This window comes from Camelus dromedarius, chromosome 3 (assembly GCF_036321535.1).
Source record: "Camelus dromedarius isolate mCamDro1 chromosome 3, mCamDro1.pat, whole genome shotgun sequence".
Lineage (NCBI taxonomy): Eukaryota > Metazoa > Chordata > Mammalia > Artiodactyla > Camelidae > Camelus > Camelus dromedarius.
In genome coordinates, this window is record NC_087438.1 from 23,343,035 (window position 1) to 23,367,545 (window position 24,511).

Here is a 24,511-nt window from a genome sequence, read left to right on the forward strand (position 1 = left end):
TAAATTGTTTTTATATTAGAATGTAAGACTGGATCCTGTTGATTCTCATTCTAATTTAAATATGGGAAGTCAGATTGGTTTACCTAAGCCCCTAAAATTGTGTATAACTCCTGGAACTTCTTAAAGAGAGCATCCACTAAGTACTACCAATAATCTACTCTTATTATAAGCCTACTTGTAAATCTCATTAGTATAGGGATTTGGGCTTCTCTTTTTTTGCAGTACAAACTAAGAGGCAGTTTTTCAAGCAAGGATTGTCTCAACACTCATTAATTCCCTCAACATGTACTGAACATCAACTGTGTCCCAGGCTTATATCTGCTAGATGCTGGCAAAAATAAACAAGTTGTGCTTTCATGAACTTTTCAATCTAGGAGACAATAATTTTTTAATCGTAAAATTGAACTGATAGGTGCTACAAAGAGAGCTACCTGAAGCTACCAGATGTAATAGGGAGACCTGCTCCAGTCAGTAAGGGTGATCAAGAAGTGGTTCCCCTAAGAAAACGATTCTTGACGTCTAACAAATAAGTAGGCGCTAAATAGGCAAAAAAAAAAAAAAAAAAAGTATGTGAGGCACGTAAAGGTGAGGATAGTGAGAATAATCTTGGCAGGTACAAAAAAGTCTGTGGGAGAAGACCTGAGAAATAATAAGATTAAGGTTGCAGTTCAGTGTGTGGTGGGGAAGTGAGAAAGTTGGGCAGTTGGGGGCTTTCAAAGCCATGACTTTCTAAATTGACAGCCACTTAAGAGTTTTAAGCAGGAGATTACCATAATCATACTTGTATTTTAAAAGACTATTCTAGCGCCATCTGAGAAGTGAACGCAGAAAGTCGGGCTAGGAGGCTATTGGTTACTGATCTTCATGGAAGGATGGCCCTGAAGGTGGCAAGTTCTCGAGTGCTGATGTTTAGAAAGTAAATCGATACAACCTGCTGATGGAGTAAACTATAAACGAGTTCATTGCGCCTCTGATTTCAAATCAGGAATTGTTTTTAAATGGCTGGTAAAATAAATGAAAATAGGCCCATTCGATTCCAAACACTGAGACCTCTGCGTGAGAATCCGTGGAGTCGGCGTGCCTGGCCTCTGGGGAAATGCTCCCTGATGCAACATAGTTTGGCGATTGCGTGCACTAAGGAATGTCGGAGGAAAGGCGCTCCTCCCTGGATCACTAGGGCTTGGGTCGTGGGAGCCCAGGACTGCAAAGAGGAGGGCTCGCTCCACTCGCCGCCACAGGCTTGGGGGCCCTGGGAAGTACCCAGAACTCAGCAGTCACGCCAGGTGAAGAGGCGCCAAGGAAGCAGGAAATCCTGGCTTCTGTCGCTGTGCTTGTCCCATTGCCAAAGAAGGTAATCGGGTTGCCGGAGACTTTCCGGAAGCTCAGACTCTGCCCCTCTCATTCGCTACGGTGGCCGAAAAGGCCCTGGAATAGGCCTCTGCAGACGCAAGAAGGAGCGCGCGCATAGCCGACTTCTCGGTTCTGGGAGAGACCTGCGGGCTGGTTCCCCTCCTGCTCCGCAGCATCCTGATTTCCTATAACTGCCGTCGTCCTAACAAGCTTTCGGTTTAGAGAAAGGAGGGCCCGCCATTCCCCATTGTCGATTGGCTGCCCGTTCTTCCGGCAGGTTAGGAGGCGGGGTTTGGGCGCTTTCTTATTGCATCAGCCGGTCTCTTATGGACCACTTGGCGAAGGTGCCCTGTTCCCTGCAGTCGAACAATTTCCCGGCAGTCGCCGCCCTCCTTTGCCTGGCGTCCGCTCTGCTTTCCTCGAGACCGTCGTTTTGGGATTCAGTTTTCTTTTGGTGGTTTGTCAGTGTCGGAGGAGAAGGCCAGTAGCCCTTCAGGGAAGATGGGAGACGAGGAGAAGCCGGTGAGTACGCTGAGTGGAACCTGGAGGCTGGGCTGGGGCTCTCCTGGTACCTACCTTGCCCAAACGAGGGAGCGCCCCAACCGGGTCGGGCGCGGAGGATCCTGAGGAGGAAGATTGGAGCTCCTGGACAGGTCAGGGCCCCCTTTGGAGAAGAGTCTCAAATTCATAAATTACGGCAGGGCCTTCCGGATCATCTCTGGGGCCGCCGTCTTTTTGCAGATGAGGAAACTGAGACCTTGAGTGTCTCGGTTTAGACCCACACCTCTAATTAGAAGCCAAGACTTAGAATTAGAATCTAGGGCTCCAGACTCACCTTAGTAGGGAAGAATGTTGCAGAGCCGCATTTTATTTTAAAACCACGTAGGGGTAAAGAGCCCCACTTTAAGGAAGGGAAAACCGAATCACCATGACCTGGTACAACTTCCCCAAATTTGGGGAGTTTATATGGTGGAGGCCGGATGACCCCAGCGGACAAAACTCTAGGGAAGTTATACAATTCCCTGCCTAGTGCTGGCGGCCTGCCTTACGGCATTCACAAATGCTCAGCATTTCACCTGTTCCTTTTAGTGTCATCCATTGCTTAGGAACATCTTCACAATCCTCTTCTGTGTACCAGGTTTGGGGTTGAAATTTTAGATAGCTTTTACATAACTCGTGCATTTTTGCTATGCTTACATTAGAAAGTAAAGAACGGTTGCCCATCATCTTCCCAGATGTTGTAGTAAAGGGGAAATAGTCCTCAGGATTCCAGAGAGACCCATTTTAATGTCCTGGCTCTTCTGTTTACTAGCTGTATACAGAGGGGAAATTATTGTCTTTGAGCCTCTAGTCTCATCTGTAAAATGGAGAGGGATTTAGAACACGAAAAAACTTTGGTGTTAATTCTCTCCTTTTCCGTTATTCCTATTTATATAGTAAATATCCATGTGGCTAAAACCAAAAACATTTAATCAGAAAAATAGAATCATTTCGTTCTCTTTCCATTTTAAATCTACACAGACAGACCTGCAGTTAATTTTTACTTCTCTTTTTACCTGATTATACTTAACTAGTTACATTAATCCTGTAGTATAGTGAAGACATCCAGGTAATCTTATAACCCTGTCAGTACTTTACCTGATTAGAATGGATTAAATGTATGTTCATTGTTCATTTATTGACTATAAATGAACCTTAAAAGTTTATTAAGTCCTAAATCCCAGAGTGGGGGAAATGTTAGCTCAGCATGAAATTAGGAGTCATATTTTTAAATTTTAATTTATTTTTTAAATTATACAAGATGTAAGTTTTATATAATTGAAAAGAACAACCAAAATGCCCACAAGTAAATAAATGGATAAATGAATAATGGAATGTTTTTTGGCAATAAAATGGAGTGAAATACTGATATATGTAATATGGGTGATCTTGAAATCATTATACTAATTGAAAGAAACCAGTCACAAAAGACCACATGTTGTATGATGCCATTTATATGAAATGTCCAGAATAGGTAAAGCTGTAGACAGAAAGATTAGTGGTTTCCAAGTGCTGGGGGGAGGGGTAAACAGAAAGTGAATGCTAATGGTAAAGGTTTCGTTTTTGGGTGATGAAATTGATCCTGTTGCTAGTTAGGCAACAGTAAATAAATATACTGAAAACCATTGAATCGTCTTCTTTATGTGGGTGAATTGTATGCTATAGGAATATATCCTTTTTTTTTTTTAGTGGAGGTACTGAATATTGAACCCAAGACCTCACACATGCTAAGCACACACTCTACCACTGAGCCATACCCCCACCCCCAGAAATATATCTTAATAAAACTTTTTTAAAAATTCAAAGATCAAAAACATACAGAATTAAAGTCACCCCTTCACATCCCCAGTTCTACCCTCAAAACTCCTTCACTGTTGATCACATCTCTTAGAGTTGACCACAGTCAATACCTGGGTGGGTATCTTTTTTTTCTGCCACTTACAGACTTTGTGAACCTGGAAGAATAATCTAACTTTTTATAATTTATCTATAAAATGGGAATAATGGCCATCTCACAGTGTTTCTGTGAGAATCAGATGTGATTGTGGAGGAACTTTGTAAATTATATAACTTTTCGTAGTAAAATTTGCTTTAGAATGTTTCTGTCTGAGCAGTCACCGGGAAGTAAGTAATTCTTTTTTGAGAAGATACTTTTCTAGGTTTCCCATAATGTGGTTCAGAGTTTCTCGACCTCAACACTCTTGACATGGTGACTGAATAATTCTTTGTTGTGGGAAGCTGTCCTGTGCATTGTTGGATGGTTAGCAACACCCCTGGCCTCTACCCACTATATGTCAATCACGCCCCCCAGTTGTGACAGCCAGAAAGATTCCCAGACATTGCCAAATGTCTGCAGGGGAGCAAAATTGTTTCTGGTTGAGAACCACCAGTAAGACCAACTCTGCCGTCAGTTGCCTTATTGCACAGGACTTACTGCTTGAAACATTCTATGACTTCATGTATTTCAAATTGAAGTCCTCATTCCTTATGGTAGCTTTTAGTGCTGCTTTCTGTCTGAACACTAGTCTATCTTAACTGACATTATTTCCTAAAAGGTTTAGTCATTTTCCATAGCTCACCCTCTCACTCCTTCTCCCGCTCTTCCTCTTTCTCTGACCATAGACAGGAAGTGTCTGTGTACATGTAGAAAAAATTTCCTTTCTCAAAATCCAGCCTGTTGAAATCTCCATCATTTAAAGCCCTAGCAGTTACTGTTGTCCTAGCTTGTTTGCCACCTGAGTGGAGTGCCACAGCTGTATTCTTTTCTCCTCCAGGAGTTTCTCATACATGTATGCCTTAGTTTCCCTGGAGAGGTGGTTTGCACATGGTAGGGACTGGGTCTCAGGTTTGCTTCTTCCTCAGGGTTTAACAAAATACTGTGAGCACAGAGTAATTGTGGAATGGGATAGATGTATTGTGTTAGTTTTTTTTTCCCCAAAAAAATACTTTTACTGAATAAATCGCATGCTTCTTGTGGCTATATTTTTGGTGTATGTCCATTTAAACCTGAGGTGAGAGATATGAGAACAGGCAAAATGAATGAAATTTGAGGACATGAATATTATCAAGTAACTCCTGCTTTTTTAGGACTTGTCTTTATTGTAAGTTAGCTTGCCTTGTGCAGTAGTGAAATTTTCTATCTTTCAAAATCAGATTTCCACTGTAAAAAAAAAAGATGCTAAAATAACACCCTCAGTACTTTTCTGGGGGCAGCATGGAGGGATGTCAGATTAGGTTAAGATATAAAACCATCACGTCTGTTTTACCTTTTTAGGTGGGTGCCGGTGAGGAGAAGCAAAAGGAAGGAGGCAAGAACAAAGAAGGATCTGGGGATGGAGGACGAGCAGAGGTAAGTGTTTAAAGACTGACAGGTGGCAGGGAGCTGTCTCAGACTGATCCTGTGTGAAATTCTAATGGTTTACGTCGGGGTGTAAGATGGCACTAGGTGGAAAAATCGGGGAGAAGAATTAGAAAGGTCTGAGAGGGGGAAAAGTTGGTGAAAGTGGACTGTGGAAATTACTCAATTGCCAAATTGGATGCTCGCTGACCATTTTATTCAAGGAGATGCTGATACTTGGTGTTTCAGTTAATACTGAGTATGACAGGAAACCAAAGAAAGCTCAGTCCCTTCACCCCTTTCGCACTGCTTCCACCTGGACTTGCCACTGAGGTTTAATTATAATCCATGACAAATGTTGACGCCTCTCAAGTATAGATAAATGCTTTCAGTTCCCCGGGCTCATGCTAAAAGGAGGTGGCATTTCGAAAGTCAGCCCGAAATTGAAAGTCAGCCCAGAGTTGGTCTGGACCCTGGGCTTTCTGCTCTGGAGGTGCTTCAGCTTGTCTTCCTACTCTTGTTTTTAAGTCAAACTACAGTGAACTATGCTTCCCCTTTTGCTTTTGTCATTACAACCATTTTATTAGCGACTCTTTGGAAAACTACCAGAATACAGAGCAAAAGAATAGGCTTTTCAGAAGTCTACTGTGGCACAATAAACTGGCTTTAAAGAGCTGTTGTTATAAATGTTGCATTGCTACATTTATAGTGCTTCCATTTACTTAAGGGTAAGTTTGTAGATGATTAAAAGTTGCTTAGAGCCCTACATAGCCATCTCCCTTGTGTTTTTGTCCAGTATATCCTACTGTCATTGTGAGGAGAATTGTAGGATTGTGAATTTAAAAATTTGCAAGTAGATAGAAAAATGCATATGTTCCCTATTTCTCTTTTTACTTTCAGTATAAGTAGTGCATACTGTTCTGTTACAGCTTGAGAATTAGCCTGGAAGTAGGAAATAAAGCGTCTAATTAGAGGACTTTTCTGAATAAAGAATTGTGCATGTGGCATGTGATTTATTATATTGTTTTAAATGATCTGTCTGGGGAAAAAGAGTGCAGTGAGATGTCCAAGACCTTTCCTCCCCCTCCTTGCTCGCAATATTTATGTACTTGTCTTGTTCCCCTTCTGAGGCCAGCAAGCAGGTCTTACTCTTCTCTGCATCCCCAGGGCTGAGCACAGAGTATCTGCTCAGTGAATGTTGAATAAATTAAGTTTGACACTAAGTTCTTCTGATTGGGAAGTGTCAAATGGATGTGGAGACAAACTGCAGTAAGTTACAGAGGGTCATGTGGGTGATGTGGCCTGTGCTGATGCTTCTGAGTAGGTAGGACCAGGTGAGCTGCTTTGGCCTGAGGGATTCAGAGCATGGCTGTAGAATGACAGGCTCTGAGCTTTCAGTTAATTTTTTTGATGCTTCACTGTCTAGGATTGTGGACCCCTGTGACAGTGTAATGAAAAGCTCCCAAAGAGCACCTAAATGACTAAAGAAGGGAAAAGGCTGCTGTAGGAGGGAATTACAGAGAAATTAAGGCTCGACTTCCACTTGAAAAATTGAAGGCCAAGAAAAAATAAGATTGAACTCCCAAATTGAAATGAGAAGGAAATTTTGTATAAGGGGGAAAAAAACTAAAAGCGCTACTTCGCATTAGGTATAAACTTATGATTCTAAGAAGTAATATTCGACCAGGCTAAAATCTATATACATTTTTAAATTTTGTGACTATTGTTTTTTTAACTGTGATACTAAGGGTATTGGTGTCTGTGGTTGACAGAATAGATAACCATGATTACCGGAAACCATAGTACCCAGGCTGGCCAGGCAATGAGTCCATATGGAATGGTTGATTTTATTTTCTGTTATCAGAAGTCATTTTTTCTAGGATTAGATACTAGCTTGTGCTCCTTTCAGATTAATTGGGTTTTGTTGACATATATTATTTGTACCACTTTGGACAGCATTATCAAAATTGAATAACTTAAAGCATATGTTTGAATAAGTTATTATAGCTGACTGATTAATTTAAATCCATGTGAAGATAGAAACTCATGGTAAAATTAAGCCATATCTTCTTTGCTTTTGTATGCAGCTGTTAATATTCATGTTATTTTCAACTGAAGACCGTAAATGATATAGATATTAGTGGTTTGACTATTTTGTGACCACAGATTCACTGCCTGCTTTTTGAAATATTTTGAAGACTGAAGTCTCTACTAGTAGAGGCAGTCAGATCTTTGATTGTTGTTTTTTCTCTTTCTTTGCCAAGCTTTCAGGAACCCAAGTGGATATCTTATATAAAATATTTTGGTTCATTTTATCCACTATGGACAGTAGTGTTGTTTTCTTATTTTGCTAATTAAATGTTCCCAAGAAAGGTGGTGATCGTGGTTTCTTTGAATTCAGTAATTACTTTCTTTGAATGCAAGCCCTTAAATCAAATAAATATATAGTTCATTAGTTAAGAGTTGTAAGTGGACATGTAGGCTGACCAGCTGCACAGACCATCCCTTGAACAAGACTGAAACAAAATGGAAAAGCCAGCTAGTTGTTGTTGTTTCCAGTATTGTTTATAACTCTACTTATAATTCGTTAGAAAAGAAAACACCTTAAAAGAAAAAAAAAATCACTTTATGCAAATAATAGCAGAATGTTGTTGTAGCTGTTCATTCAGGATGCTGGCAGCCCAGATGTTTATTATGTTATTTATATTTTTTTATTTTCTTTAATCCCTTAAAGTGAAAATTGCAAGAAGAAAGCATTTAATTCCTTCTTCTGCCTTCATTTAGGACAAGATAAGTGATTTTTTTGGCAATCCATGTACCACATTGAATTATAATTATGGATTTTTTTATTGTCTGTGTTTATTATTTCTTTCACTTTCCTGAAAAAGGAAAAGCAAGTGTTTACTGCTTACTTATTTCTTCATTTATTGTCTTACAGTTGAGTCCTTGGCCTGAATATATTAATACACGTCTTGAGATGTATAATAAACTAAAAGCAGAACACGACTCCATTCTGGCAGAAAAGGCAGAAAAAGATAGCAAGCCAATTAAAGTCACCCTGCCTGATGGTAAACAGGTTGATGCAGAATCCTGGAAAACTACACCGTATCAAATTGCTTGTGGAATTAGGTATAAGCTACACCTGTCTTAACCTTCTGTTGTTTGTAACTAAATTTTTTTTTATCTTGCCATGCTTTATCCTCGTAATGTTGTTATGCTCCTGTTCAGTGTTCTTAATGTTTAATTTACCTTGGGATTTTTAAAAAATCAAAATGATGTAGTCAAGATTCAGAGTTAATATTTGAAAGAGTCAACGTTGGTCTTATTTTGGAAAGGATTTTATATCATTAGTTCTACTTTAATCATAAAGTATCACATAACGAAGTAGAGGATGCTTCACCTATTAAGACTTAAAACATCTCAGTTCTAAAGTTAAAAATGAAGGTAAGTCATCTCAAATGGGAAAAATAAGCTAGTATATGGCCCATGAAAAAAAGTACCATTTTTATAAATCTAATTTTTTTATAAATGTTAAGACTCATTGGATTAGGAAGAAGTTATTTTAAGTAACTGAAAATTAGATGCATACTTTGTCATAGAATAAATACTTTGCTATTCTGATATCATTGGGATGAATAGTTAGTAAGTTTATCAAATGATAAAGTTTGGAAAGCATAAATTGATACATACATCTTCTACCAGGTGTTGACAAACTGTGTTCATAGCCTGTTTTTGCACAGTTCAAGAACTAGGAATCATTCTTACGTATTTAAATAGTTTGAAAAAAATAAGACAGCTTAGAAGAATATGCGAGAGAGACCATGTATGGCCTGCAGTCTACAATATTTATATGGCCCTTTACAGAAGAAGTTTGCCAGTCTCTTTTTAAACATTTTATCTTGAAATATGTGCATATGTATTAATTCATTAGTTATATAAAGTAAGACCAAGGTTTTGGAGGGTGGAGCGCTAATTAGAGTCTTTCATTATTATAATCATTATATATTGAGCTGAAATAAAGAAGTCACCATGTGAATTGGTTATAATCCATGGGAAATTCAGTGGTAGCACTGAAAATGGGATAGGAATTGATTATTTCCTTCTGTTCTGTTCTGATCCTTCAACGGGGAAGGCTGCATAAACTTGATTGTAAACCCTTAACAGAGCAAGGAGAGAACCACCACCCCGCCCCCAGTATGCCTAGCTGGCTGAAGCCTTCTGGTGGTAGATTTGTTTAAGACTGAAAGTGTGAGGGCTGTACACTTTCCCTTCATACCGTAGGGGGCTGCCTGGACTGTCACAGGCTGGTTTCTCTAGCCACACGTTCTGATCTGTAATCTGACTAATCATATTCAGCTCTGCTCTCTCCACCCAGCTTCCTGCACCTTTCCGCTCACATCCATGCCCATTCCCGCGTTTGGAGTGCCGTCTCCTCTCTTCTTCCTGTCCAAGTCTTTGGATCCTTCAGCCCCTCATCACTTTCTTTGTTTTCAAAGCCCATCCAGACTGCTCTGACCTGTGCTTTCCCCTCCCTGGAGCTCCCGTTTGATCTGAAATTTCATCACTTGAGACTTGTATTTTGTACTGCGTACTGCATATCCAGATAACATTTTTGCCCATGTTTTTAAGATGTTTTATCATCTTAGCCATTTGCAGGATCCTGAGATTAGCATTGCCTCTCAAAGGAAAGATCTGTTACGGATTTCCAGCAAGAGAAAAGCAGAGAGGTTGTTTAGAACCCCACCCCCACCCCTTTTTTCCTTTGGAATCTAAATAGCTTGGCTTTGTGGAAAACTTAATTTGGGGAAATTTAAAGATTAATCATACCACTGGAAATTGTTATTGTCTGTTTATCACAGTTGCCATGTTTGCTGAAACAAGAAACATTAAATGTCAAATAATAGTGTTCTGAATTTTCAGAATCTTCTAGTTATATTCTTAGGTACATTTTTAAAATGTTGTTGCTGTTTACATTTTATTTCAGAAAGATAAATATACATGAAAATATAATGTACAGGCAGACCTCAGAGATATTATGGGTTCGTTTCCAGACCACCACAATCATGCCAGTATTGCAATGGAGCAAGTCACATGAATTTTTTGGTTTCACAGTGCATATAAAAGTTGTTTATTCTATACTGTAGTCTGTAAGTATACAGTAGCATTATGTCTAAAAAATGTACATACCTTAATTTATCAATACTTTATTGCTAAAAATGCTGACCATCATCTGAGCCTTCAGCAAGTCATAGTAGTAGCATCAAAGATCGCCGATCACAGATCACCGTAACAAATACATATAATAATAATGAAAAAATTTGAAATATCAGGAGAATTAACAAAATGTGACACAGAGATATGAAGTGAGCAAATGCTGTTGGAAAAAATGGTGCTGGCATACATGCTTGATGCAAGGTTGCCACAAACCTTCAATTTGTTAAAAAACAAACGCAGTATCTGCGGAGTGCAGTCAAAGGAGGTATGCCTGTATCTAATGTTTATTTTCATGTTCTTGTTCTCAAATTAACTGTTGTGCTACAGAAGATTCTTTTTTAGATTCTTGTGTTTTTATACATGTGTGTGTATTTTTAAAGTCAAGGCCTGGCTGACAACACTGTCATTGCTAAAGTGAATGAAGTTGTGTGGGACCTAGACCGTCCTCTGGAGGAAGATTGTTCCTTGGAGCTTCTCAAGTTTGAAGATGAGGAAGCTCAAGCGGTAAGTTTTTATTCAGATTGATATTTACAGTCTTTTCCAGCTAATACTAAAGCCAAGAGGTGGCTAAGGTTTGTTGATGTCTCGTTGCCATGTTTGAAATCTTCATTTTGTCAGACCATCCCATTTTTCTTTGAATTTTCAGGTGTACTGGCACTCGAGTGCTCACATAATGGGTGAAGCCATGGAAAGAGTCTATGGTGGGTGTTTGTGTTACGGTCCACCAATAGAAAGTGGATTCTATTACGACATGTACCTTGAAGAAGGGTAAGTTACTTAACTGGATAAAGAAAAATGAAATCTGAGTTACTCTGGGTCCAGACATTATTTTTAAAGAGTTCTCAATAAAGGTTTATAAGTCACCAAGGATTCCCACCATCAGAACTTGCAGTGTCGTAGTAACCCATGAAGTAGCGGGAGCTTTAATAAGAGCTTCCTTCTAGATCGATGGAGGTGGAGCCCTAAGCTGCACTGGGAAGTGAAATGAAGCTTGGACTTCTCCTTTTCTTTAAACCTGGTTACAGAGTTAGAGGGGGAAGGTGCACTAGAGGGAATGGTCTGCACAGTGACCAAGGTAGAAGTCATGGAAAATAGAAAAATAATTTATTAAAAATTTGTAGGTTAAAATTCTTAATATATGATTCAGGAGTCTAGCTTTTTTATATTAAAACCCTTGAAATATTCTCAAGAAACACTCCTGCAAGCTGCAGTTTGAGTAGGATGGAATGGAAAGAGATTAATTATGTTCTCTTCTTCAGGGGTGTGTCCAGCAATGATTTCTCTTCTTTGGAGGCTCTGTGTAAGAAAATCATTAAAGAAAAACAAGCTTTTGAAAGATTAGAAGTTAAGAAGGAAACCTTATTGGAAATGTTTAAGGTAAATTGAACAGTTAACATGTGGCCTCTATTTTTATTTCACTCATTAATGTCACTTGAAGTTGTCACATTGGGGCTTCATGTACTAAGTTGATATCTATCCTGTTCTTTAAAAAAATTTAACAGTATTTTCAAAACATGAAATGCTGACATATTTATAATCATACAGTGTTTAAATAAGGTGTACTTTAAATTATATTTTATCTATAGTATTTAGAAGTGAAAATTAAAGGATGGTTATTTAAAAAAAAAAATTTTTCTTATTTTCAGTACAACAAGTTCAAATGCAGGATATTGAATGAAAAAGTGAATACTCCAACTACCACGGTCTACAGGTGAGGAGAATATCAAGTGTGATTAAATACCACTGACGTATATGTCATTTAAAGTCTTAATTACAATCCCTTTCATTTTATCTTTAGGTGTGGCCCCTTGATAGATCTCTGCCGGGGTCCTCATGTCAGACACACTGGCAAAATCAAGGCTTTGAAAATACACAAAGTAAGCACTGTAACTTTAATGATGGTATAAACATACTTGTGTCCTAACGATATATGTTGATACTTGCATTGGTTTCTCTTTTCGGCTGTTTTTCTCTTGCATATGTAAGGGTGGATTTTTTTTCTCATGTTCTCTGCTGACTATGGGTACTACATGTCAGTAGCCTTTTTTTAACTGAAATTCTCAAGCAGTGACTGACTCACCATTCATCATGGGACCGCACAGGGATGGAGATTTGGAGAATTTACAAAATCACACAGTGGACCATCTTGGCTCTAAAAGCTTTGAGATTCACTGTGGGAGTATGTGCTTTTGCCTTTTGTGTGTCTAAGGTAGTAATTACCCAAATAGTTCCTTTTAACCAAACTAATCCTGCCAGTTTTATACTAGCACATAATATTTAATGGGTGGTTATTAAAGTGCACTCTAAATCCTAAGAATAGCTGAGTCATTTAAAAAAACATTTTTTTTGGTTGGTTTGTTTTCCATTTTTGTTCAATCATCTTGTGGAAGATGCCCTTGCAGTCATGTTTGTGGAGTTCTGCTGTGAGTGGGTATTGAGGGGGTGAACAGTTTTGAGGGGATTAAGCAGCAGTTTTGTGCTGCAGAATGAGTGCAACTACCCTGGCTAGGCCTCAGCAACTGGGAGGTGTTTACTGAGTGTGCGCTTTTTGTGCCATTTTTCTTGCCATAAGGACTAAATATGAGTTTGACTCATAATGTGACTGTGAGAAATAACCTCTAACTCTTAAAATAACGGAGATACTTAAAAATTTGAATATTATTTCATGGTTATTTCTTGTTTTCAGAATTCCTCCACCTACTGGGAAGGCAAGGCAGATATGGAGACTCTGCAGAGAATTTATGGCATTTCATTCCCAGATCCTAAAATGTTGAAAGAGTGGGAGAAGTTCCAAGAGGAAGCTAAGAACCGTGATCATAGGAAAATTGGAAGGGTATGTTTAAAAAAGAATATGATGTGTCTAGACTGAGTTTTCTTTATTTTCATTTGAAATGTGATTGTATTAGGTGCTAGGAATTGATTTTTGAAGAGATGCTATAGCTTGATACCTTAGAAATTCCCTGGTCTCACTGACTTATTTTATTATTTTTTTTAATGGAGGTACTGGGGATTGAACCCAGGACTTCATGCAAACTAAGCATGCGCTCTACTATTGAGCTACACCCACCCCTACCCCTGGTCACTGACTTATTTTAAAGATGTGGAAACTTAAGTCCCAGAAAGATTCATCTACTTGTTGCCCAAGATGACACAGTGAGTCAGTGATGGATTCTGTGGTGTCATTTTCTTTTCCTTCTAGCCCTGAATGTTTCCTAAGCTGGAAGTTAGGTTTAGTAAAAACATTCCTTTCTAGAAGTGAGTTCACTCTATGCCAGGCGTCAGGTTATGGCTATTAGCTTTTGAAGCTTGAGCAGGAGGCAGCATCCACTGTCAAGCTCTCTTGGCTGGCTGACATGAACTCCAGCAGGAAGGAGGCCACCAGCAATTGGTGGGGTCCCTCCTTCAGAACTTGGGTGTTTAGGATAGTGGGTAATGGGCAAGGAGGTAGGAGGGTGTTCCTCTTTGACCATGACCCAAAGTTAGCCCACTTCTCCATCATCTACTTCATTATCGGTCTTTCTCAGTCTCCTTCCTGCTACTCCTACTCTGAAAGAAAAAAAACACTCAGAGCTTGGAGCATTGAGGAATTCAAACTCTGAGATCCCCTGCTTTGCAGAGTAGAGGAGAATAAGACCCCTGCTCCGTGCCACTCTTGGGTAAACTTGACTGGACTTAGGAACGTAACAGGCAGAGAATGTACTCATGCTAAGTTGTAAAGGGACTGTAATTCTGTACCATTAATTTGCACCCTAGAAACGTCAACATGTTTTATTTGATTTGGGAATGGCACCGGTTAAAATATGAGAAGTCATGACCATATTCTGAACTCAAGAACCCTGAAGTTCATGTTGATATTATGTACACATATAAACTTTCTTTTACTTTTGTTTACTCAGGACCAAGAACTGTATTTCTTCCATGAACTCAGCCCAGGAAGTTGCTTTTTCCTGCCAAAGGGAGCGTACATTTATAATATGCTTATTGAATACATCAGGGTAAACCATATTTATTATATATTATTATATAAGATGTAAGTTGATTTTATTAAATAAGGTCTACCAAGAGGAAAGAATCTTGTGTTTAAGAAGAAACATTTCAAAGAATAAAGTGAAATGGGCATATGAAGTCTCATAAAATGTTTAAAAAATTCTTCCCTCCTCCTACATGATTTTGTCCATATATATGGAGGTGTGTGCATGGGGTAAGCTGGTGAACTTGAAGTGGGGCCTGCAGTCCTTTACACAGGAGCTCCGTGGCTTTCTGACCCATTCTTTTGTATTTTCCTTGAAAAAGCAAGTTCATCTTTACATTGCTTTTTTGCTTTATGAACCATGAAGTGTTTCAAGCATATGTCAAGGAATAACACCGCCACCGTCGGGTACTCAGCACCTCATTTAACACACACCTACCCTGGGCTAGACTTGCTTCAGATTTTTTATTGAGATGAAGTTATACATATCTAGTAAGTAATACATATCTAGTAACTCCTTTTTGAAGTTAGCATGGATTCTTTTTGTCCATGTAATTTTTATATCTACCCCATAAATATATCCCCTAAGTTATGTATGTGTTTGTGTGCTTCAAACTTACGTATGTGGAGTCTCATTGTGTATCAGTCTGCACTGCCTTCTCTTTCTAGATATGTACAGATCCAGTTTGTTTCCCTTGTTACATACTAGCCCGTGATACCACTACCCAGTATGCCCGATTCTTTACTGGGGGACACAGATGTCACCTCTCATGGCACCACATTACTGACGGTGCTGCCCAGCTGCCTTACATGCACGTGCAGGCGCTTCCTCTTTGGGAGATGCCTCCAAGTAGAGTTTCTAGATTGTAACATGTGCATCTTGGGCTTTCCTAGGCAGTATAAAATTGCTCTTTAAATTTTTACTTCGACCAGAGGTATGAGCACTTATTTCCCTGCACGTGCATTGTGTTTGTTTTCTAACAGAGTGAATATAGGAAACGGGGATTCCAGGAGGTGGTCACCCCAAACATCTACAACAGCCGACTGTGGGTGACCTCGGGCCACTGGCAGCACTACAGCGAGAACATGTTCTCCTTTGAGGTGGAGAAGGAGCAGTTTGCTCTGAAACCCATGAACTGCCCGGGACACTGGTATTCAGCAATTTTGAGTTTCTATCAGATTTTCTTGCAGTCAGTTCTAGATTGTTTTCCCTCCCTTGAAAGTACTTTGTTAAAAAACAAATTATCTAATCAGAAGAGTATTTAGATGCATCATTATTACGGTATTGTAACATCATCCACGCCCAGCTAGTGAACAAGCAAAATACAAAATGTGAGGCATAGCAGACTCTCTAGATTTTATTTTTGAAGACTTATGTATCAAAACCTGCTGCTGCTGAACTGACATTCTTGGAAAATCTTCCTTGCCTTGAGGCAGTCCACTCTAACCTTCTTGAAAGTTGGGTGAAGAGCAACCGGGGGCAAGACTAGGGAGAGCCGGGGCTGCAGGTGGCTCAGTCATAGCTCCTAGTCCTGCTCCCAGTAGCTGGGCCTCGAGGGCAGAGTAGGTGAGACAGTGGAATCTCCATAAGGTAACTGGGTTGTGGGTCAGGGAACTGAGTTCAAGTTCATTCTTGGGTTTCCCAGATTCTTCAGATTTTCTGAAGCACCTTCAGACCAACAGGGAACTGAAGCACTTTTAAGAGCAACAAGAAAGTATAGACTTTAGTTTCCAGTGTTATAAATGATTTGTACATAGTTAAGTTTTCTTTTTTTTTCTTCCCAATATGACTCTTAAAGGCAGTTCTCAAATTAATAGAAATATTGATCACAAAGCTATGACTCCAGACTTAGGGAAATAAATGTTTTATTCTCTCTTGTGGATGGTTCTATTTATTTTATTGGCTGCTTTATTCATACAGGCACTTCCATTGTTGTGCAGAGCCCAGACTTTGAGAAGTGTTTCTTGTCTAAACAACTAGAACCAGTAGCTTTTTGACAGCTTTTCTTATAATATTAGAGAAGCAGTTTTATTCTTGTGAAATTAAGTATCAATGGACTTTACTTTTTTCTTTAGCCTTATGTTTGATCATCGGCCAAGGTCCTGGCGAGAGTTGCCTCTGCGGGTAGCTGATTTCGGGGTGCTTCATAGAAATGAGCTGTCGGGAGCACTCACAGGACTCACGCGGGTGCGGAGATTCCAGCAGGATGATGCTCACATATTCTGTGCCATGGAGCAGGTACGAGACTCTGGGATAAAATACTTTGAAAGAAGTGTCAAGAAAATCAAGGAAAATTAACTACCACTGTGTCCCTTTTCTTTCTTTTTTTTAATTTAAAGATCGAGAGTGAAATAAAAGGTTGTTTGGATTTTCTGCGTGCAGTATATAACGTATTTGGATTTTCCTTTAAACTGAACCTGTCTACTCGCCCAGAAAAATTCCTTGGAGATGTTGAAGTATGGAATCAAGCTGAGAAAGTAAGTGGTGTTTTTCAGCATGCTTCAGTATTATTTGACTGAAATTGGCTTGTTCCATAATGTAAGAAAGCCATGCCTCTTTAAATGGATAAAAGGAAAAGAAAATTGGAAATGGTTTCCAGGATTGTGTAAGCTAGTTTTTTTCTCTATGATTTTGTATTTTAGAAATGGTCGAATGTTTTTTCAGTCATCAAGCTATAACCTTTAAAGGGGTTTGTGTGTAAGTATGTCTACCTGGACAACATTGTAAAGCGAAGAATAGTGACCCATGAAAGTAATTGCAGTATTTCTAGTCTCATACTAGGCTGGAAGAAGTTGCAGATGAACAAAAATTAAAATCACTTTGCTTCATCCTTAGCAACTTGAGAACAGTTTGAATGAGTTTGGTGAGAAGTGGGAATTAAATCCTGGAGATGGAGCTTTCTATGGTCCAAAGGTCAGTACCAGAGTCTGTTTGGGAGTGATGTGAATTTCATTTTGGGGTGAAGAAATTACTTTAAGTTTAAAAAAAAAAAACCAGTCCTAATACAATCCAGTCTGTGCTTCTTAGATTGACATACAGATTAAAGATGCCATTGGTCGGTACCACCAGTGTGCAACGATCCAGTTGGATTTTCAGTTGCCCATCAGATTTAATCTTACTTTTGTAAGGTGAGTTTCTAGTGTTTGCTCTGAATATTCTTCAAGGACATATAAAAGAATATAGATATAAAATAAAGCAAAACAAATTTTTTTTTTCTTTTCTAGCCATGATGGTGATGATAAGAAAAGGCCCGTGATTATCCACAGAGCCATCTTGGGGTCCGTGGAAAGAATGATTGCTATTCTCACTGAAAACTATGGGGGCAAATGGTAATTTTTGTCATTCTTTTCTTGTTTTTGTCTGGACCATGTAAATTGGCTCTAAGAAATGTCTACTTTCCAATTTAGTTATATTTGTATGATGGAAAAGGAGAATTACACCAGTTGGTCACTTCTGTTCAGTGACAGGTATCACTGAAAAGTAAGGAATCACAATCTAAATCCAGACTCTTAAGCTCCAAGAATATTTGTTACGAGTAATTATTTTTATTTCAGCACTTGATTTGTTTGAATATTATATAAATGCTTTCTAATTAGGAATTATTATTCAGTAAGAAACTTGTTTATTGCTCTGATTGCTTTTCAAGTAACCTGGGAAATTTATAAAACGTCTTTTTGTCTGCATAAACAAGAGTAGGCTTTTAGTGACAGCGTGTTCGGTGTTGCTGATCATAAGCGAGTATTTTGGACCCTTTAGAAGCCAAGCTTTTTTTTTTTTAACTGAAAGTATAGACTCCAGACTGATCAACATTTCTGTGTCTTATTTCTATAAGCTTATGTTTTTGATGGTGAGATATAAGCACACGACTTCATTTTATTTCCTAAGCAGCCTTGCCTGGGGCCGCATTTTGTAAACGGAGTTGAAAACAACACATGATTATAAGACATCCATTCTGTAGAGCCTGCCACGTTTTGTGTGATGTGTAACTTCTGTAAAATGTTGTAAATCTGTCTTATCGTCTGCATTGCAGTCACTTCAGTTTTATTTATAATTATAGTTAATTCAGACTTAATAGGAAATTCATCATACATATAAATGAAATAAGCTAATCTCTTTTCAGATATGTTTTACTGAATCAAATCAAATACAGAAAGCATTCTCTGTGCCGTCTAAAAAGTAGGGACATCCTCAGCTAACTGCTCTACCAAACCTAGAGGGAAAAAAGCCCACAGTTTGGGTGGATTTAGTGCCTACTCCAGCCTTTTCCCTGATGTAACAAAACCACTGAAAATAGATTGATCCAGAGAAACTGGCCTGATTGATGTCTTGCAGCAGGGGGAGGGTCTGACCCTGAAACACCTGCAAGGGAGAATTGCAGACGAGGTCACCTTGTAATAAGTGAAAACACACTCATTTTTACCAAATACTATCACCAGTTGTTATCAGTTCCAATTTGCTGAATCCTGTAAAATGGATCTTGAATAAACTGAAGGCAAAGTCTTTGTTCCCCGTGAAGAATAAGTAACAAAATAATGCTTGAGCAAAATAACTTGTTGAATAGAATAACTTAAATCACTAAGTATGTTTCTTTAACCCCTCTGGCAGCCAGTGTGTGTGGTGTTCTGTCACCCGATGTGTGACCTGTGGGGCACAGTTCCTGCCCCCTCTTTGCTTTGTCATCTGCTTAGCAAGACAAGTCTTACAGATTTTCCTGATGTAGGGTTAGTCTTCTGCTTCTGAATCTCCTTTTAGTCCTTATTGGATATCGACAAAAAGCTGAGTTCTTTAAAGTGGCCCTTTCATGTTTTGGGAAACGGTGCTCAAGACTAGACTCAGAAATGTGCCACCGTTGTTTAGGAGAGTGCCCAAGTCCACACTAAAGATTTTTAATTTCTTTTAAAGGCCCTTCTGGCTGTCTCCTCGCCAGGTGATGGTAGTTCCAGTGGGACCAACATGTGATGAATATGCCCAAAAGGTAAGTATGACTTTTCTTTAAATTTAATACATTTAATAGCTGTCATTTCAGCCTTTCAGATCTCAGTAAGCTGTCTTTTCTTGGTAAATCAAGCTGCTTGTGATAAAGAGAAATGTTAATATTTTCAATCTGTAGTGAACCTGAGTGGATCATATTACTGCTTTAATGCTTTTCTGTGTGGTTATGCTGTTAGAAGGCATAATTTGGAAAGTGTATACACTTGTATATTTTGGTGTTTAGTGTTAGCAGATGCCTCAGTATGATAAGTAAGTTCAAGTGCATAATGCAGCTTAAGCTGCTCTTTGATTCAGAGAGTAATTTTGCTCATTTCTAATGCACATTTCTTTAATTTGAACCTTTTTTTCTGGTTAGTGGCATGACACAGCAATGTTTTGCCCTACCTACCAAAAAGCTACCCTACTAACAGATGTATATAAAATATCCATTCATATATCACATCTTAAGAGTAGAACAATCTGTTACGGCAACAATTGTTATAGCAACAATTCCACTCTGAGGAATTTCAAATTGTTAAAAGTTGAGTTATAAAAAAATGCATTGTTTCATAATTACATAACACTGTAACATCAAAACCAGCGTGTTTCCAGATCATTAGAGTAAGTTGCACTGAAGTCTCAACTGTGAGCATTAACATTTGCTGATAAGCAAAAACCATTCAAGATATACTATATTCCTATTACTGCACGTAGTTTTAATTAGAAATGACGAGATTCACTGATGCTTCATGGTTAGTGGTACTTTCCCATATTTGCATTATGAAAAGTTCACACTGTAGGAAAAAAGTCTGTGTTATCTCATTTCTCAACTGGAGACGGTATACTGACTTTTCTCTTTCCATCTGGAGGTCGGATGGTGTTTGGAATTATGTAGCAGTGGTTTCATGGTTATGTTGAGTGGAGACAGGTGGGCACTGCTATTGATACTTAATGACCAGAGACCACAGGTGTTAAATGGGCTGCAGTTACCAGGCTACTCCCCTAGTTGCAGAATAGCTCAACTCACATGTACGCAGGGCTCGTGTTAATTAAAGAAAACACTGGTGCTTTATTCTTTAACATACGTTACAGCTAAGAATGTAGTCTTAATCCTGGCATTCTAATAAACTAAAAACCCTTCTGAAATATGCATACTTATAAAATCCCAGCAGTTTCATTGGTTAATGATCACTAAGGCATAACAACCTATTAGTGAATTAAAAACAGTTCATTCAGATCTTTTTGTCATGTTAGTGGTAATTGGTTGTTGGGTAGATGGAAAATTTAATCTAGTTTATTTAATTCGTAATTTCTCTCTCAAGTATAAAGTACATCTTTTTGTAGTTCCAAGTCACAAATTAATAATGTTTCAGTACATCTGTTAACATTCTTTTTTAATGCTTGCATGATTATCGAAATTGTATGTTAAATAAAAGCATTCAAGATCAAAATACAATTATCCTGGACGTGAAGAATTCTGTGTCTCTGTTTAAATAGGTGTGGCAGCAGTTCCACGATGCTAAATTCATGGTGGACATTGATCTGGATCCGGGCTGCACATTAAACAAGAAGATCAGAAATGCACAGCTAGCCCAGTATAACTTCATCCTGGGTAAGAAAGGAAGCTCACCAGAGAAAATCTGCCCACCCTGAGGAAAATTTGAAATCTTGAGATTCAGGCTTAAGAGAATTGTGTCATCAGTAGTTCCTTCCAGTCCTGATTCTCAAACTATATGCTTGTTCTATTAATATGACAAAGGAGCATTTTGGTTTGAAAAAGAGTAATCTTGAAAGGTTTGTCTAAAAAGTCTTCTCCCTTTCACCTCCTATTTTTTCATATGGTGGGTTTTGATTAAGTTGGCTGGATTAAGTGGCTCAGCAAATAGCACTTTTAGTCTTTGCAAAATGGTGGGGGTTTTTTGGTTTGTTTTGCTTTTTAATGAATAGATTTAGTCAGCTGTACATTTTAATGAATCAGAAGCTACAGGGTAGATTTCCGTTCGAATGTTCAGTAAGAATCCTTTTACCTAGCAAAGCTTTGTGTTCTTTGGTTTAGTTGTTGGTGAAAAAGAGAAGACCAGTGGCACTGTTAATATCCGCACAAGAGACAACAAGGTGCACGGAGAACGTACTGTTTCTGAAACCATCGAGCGGCTCCAGCAGCTCAAGCAGTCCTACAGCAAACAGGCAGAAGAAGAGTTTTAAAGAGCTTGGCCCAGATTGGCTCAATGGAAAAGGATGAGCATGTTTTCATAACTTAACCTTGTACTCTGGTATAAAACTCAGTTTATATTGACCTGGGAGTAGTTTGGCAGAGTCTGCAGCCTTTTCTGACCTAGACAGATATTAGACAGTGTATATTTGCGGGAGGTAATTAAAAGTGATATAGTAAAATAATCATTTTATTCGTTAGATTTCTGAGCACTGGGAATAAAACATGAGGAATGGTCTAATGTAATGTGGAAGAATGTTTTTGTAAACTTAATGCAGCTAAAATACAAACTTTTTTCAAAATCTCATTAATATGAAGGAAATTTTAGAATTGGATTGCTACATAAAAATAAAAGCTTTTATTCACATCAGTTTCAACTGCTTTTTCCCTTGCCTCCTACACACCTACCTGGAACAAACCATTCGATTCAATATTTATCTTTCATGTTTTATAACACGGATGAGGTAAGTTGGGTAGAGTGTGCTGTTTTCAAACCGGGATATGGACCAGGTGCAGAAAGAAGGATAAGTCTTCAAAGAAATACGTTTCACAGATACAGAGAACAAATTAGTGGTTACTGTGGGGAGGGGGAAGAGAGGAGGGGCAGCACGGGGGAAGGGGATTAAGAGGTACAGACTATCATGTGTAAAATAAGCCACAAGGATATATTGTACAACAGTGAAATACAGCCAGTGTTTTATAAAAATGGAGTATAACCTTAAAAAATTGCGAATCATATTGTACATCTATAACATATAATGTTGTATATCAATATAGTTCAATTTAAAAAAAATACATATTTATAGCAGACTGTTCTGGGCTATAGAATCCTTTATACAAATTCCCTGCTATAAGGGATAATTTATGAATTTCTTTTTTTTTAACCAGTGAGTGGTGTTTTGGAGAAGTAAGGAATTTCTTACGTGGATGCATATAGATTCCTCTTTAGTTACTTTAAAAAGGCAACATCTTTTCAGTTCGCCAGTAACTCCAATAGCTTGTTTGCTAGGGTCACTTCTAAGGGGAGCTAATTTGCATAGATTAATCCTGCCTTTAATAAAGGAGATAAGATTTTTAATCATAGGGATTTTTTTTTCAAAATTTCATAATTAAGCCTTGCTTATGACTGTCTTAAGACTTCACCTTTGATAGGTTTATAATTAACATCTGTACTTAACTTGAGGAAAACTCATTTTCTATTCGAACCAGAACTTTTATTCTCAAATCATGACACCAAAATTTCAGATTCATGAAACAGGTTATTGGACTTTTAATTTCTTTAAAATTCACAGTATCTTAGATTGGATTTGTCTTCAGTTTTAAAAAAAAAACTTAGAGAATTATTTTCAATGGCTTCCATAATAACATAGTCCAAAGACCAACTATGGTTTAGCTACGTTTTTTTTCAATACATATTTTACACTTAAAGCAACAAGTGGCTGATATGTTAATATTTATGTTAGTATATATTATAAATATATAAGTAGAGAAGCTTTATAAATCTTACAAAACTTGAGGTGTATAAGTATAGTAAAGACGTAGGTAGACAGGACTGGGAATCAAGGCTCCTCTTTGTAGCTGATAGCTTAGTCCTCACTTCCAGTGGAAGCATTAGGGGTCCACCCTCTTGTCCCATCAAAGCTCTTATGTCTATAGTTTGTCTTGTTTCCTTTTCCTTTTCTTTTCCTGGAGGAAAGAGAATTCTATTGACTGTTGTACCCCTCTGATCTCTTCTGGCTCATAACTTAAAGAATTGACAGAACCCATTTACTAAGACTGTATTGAGCATCTGGGTTATTGAGTTACACGATCTTGGCAATACAGACAGGAGCAATGTGAGAACAGCATCAGCGATGACATCTGCAAGGACAGATTTTGTGAAGTAGAAAGGTTTCCAGAACTAACGTAGGTACCAAAATGTGTAAATAGGCACCTAAACCAAAATCTAGAGACATAAAGTCAGGAGTACTGAGCAGGCAGGTTAAGATGGTTTAGGCAAGTGAAAGGGTGAAGGTCCTGGAATGGTGGGCTGAGGTCGCACTGAACCCCTGGATGGCCTGGTGTGCCCAGTGCACCCCCTTACTTCCCTTCCTCACTTTGACTACATCCATGGATGCGTGCGTCTCCCTTCAGGCCCGCCCCTGCGCTGAGACTGCTACAGTGCTTCAGACTACTGGGCCTGTGAAGCACCAGGAGATGGCGTGGAAATGCACACTCATTGTAGGCATGGGTCCTAAGCTCCCATCTGATGCTGAAAAGCACGATGTGAGGAGAAGGTTCTCATTCTCTCCCACTAGCCTTACTCTCCTCTGCCTTAAAAAAAAAAAAAAAAGTCGAATAGTGGTAAAAGGCCTATAAGGAAACCAGCCTCTTGTACCTTTGACCCTCATCTGATTCCCATACTCCCAGGCAACCACTTCAGCCGTGCTGGCGTAAACTTCTGTTCCTGTTTCCAGATACTACTCTCTCTCAATTCATCACTCTTTGAGAACCCCTCTTTTGACTTACTGTTTCAGATGTGGATTCTAATTCACAGCCCTTCATTTCCTCCCTCCATCCTAATATATCTCAACTTTTTGTTAAATCCATACTAGGTGTTATTGTTACTATGTCCACAAATACTATGCGCTAATAAGTTGAATTGTTTTCTATGATTACATTTTTTCTAGTACAACTTTTTTCTTTTTGGCCTTAATTATCTCTTTTAAAATGTTTTCTTTGAATATCTGATTTGAACAGCTCTGTTTTATACGTTTCATTACAGTTTTCCCAAAAGTCCATTTTCCCTACAGCTTTGTTGAAGTATTATTGACATATATGTAGTAAGTTTAAGTTGTAAAATATGATGATTGGATCAACACAAATACTGCAAAGTGATTCACCACAGTAAGGTTAGTTAACATCCCCATCCCCTGT

The 24,511-nt window shown here is 38.5% G+C and overlaps 1 protein-coding gene across 2 annotated transcripts; it reads left to right on the top strand.

Moving 5' to 3' along the window:
• The first annotated feature begins 1,676 nt into the window (after positions 1-1,676).
• Positions 1,677-21,965, top strand: TARS1 (threonyl-tRNA synthetase 1). 2 transcript variants are annotated; one of them, XM_010977626.3, is made up of 19 exons: positions 1,677-1,872; positions 5,165-5,239; positions 8,166-8,356; positions 10,822-10,945; positions 11,088-11,209; positions 11,701-11,818; positions 12,088-12,152; positions 12,240-12,318; positions 13,128-13,274; positions 14,338-14,436; positions 15,396-15,562; positions 16,488-16,650; positions 16,752-16,889; positions 17,248-17,325; positions 17,440-17,540; positions 17,637-17,741; positions 19,315-19,387; positions 20,881-20,995; positions 21,440-21,965. In XM_010977626.3, the coding sequence occupies exons 1-19, from the start codon at positions 1,852-1,854 to the stop codon at positions 21,586-21,588; spliced, it is 2,130 nt and encodes a 709-aa protein (XP_010975928.1). In that variant the 5' UTR covers positions 1,677-1,851; the 3' UTR covers positions 21,589-21,965. The 2 variants fall into 2 exon arrangements, with proteins under 2 accessions (XP_010975928.1, XP_064335958.1); XM_064479888.1 differs by lacking the exons at positions 1,677-1,872; positions 5,165-5,239; positions 8,166-8,356 and adding an exon at positions 10,558-10,706.
• Positions 21,966-24,511: the final 2,546 nt, after the last annotated feature.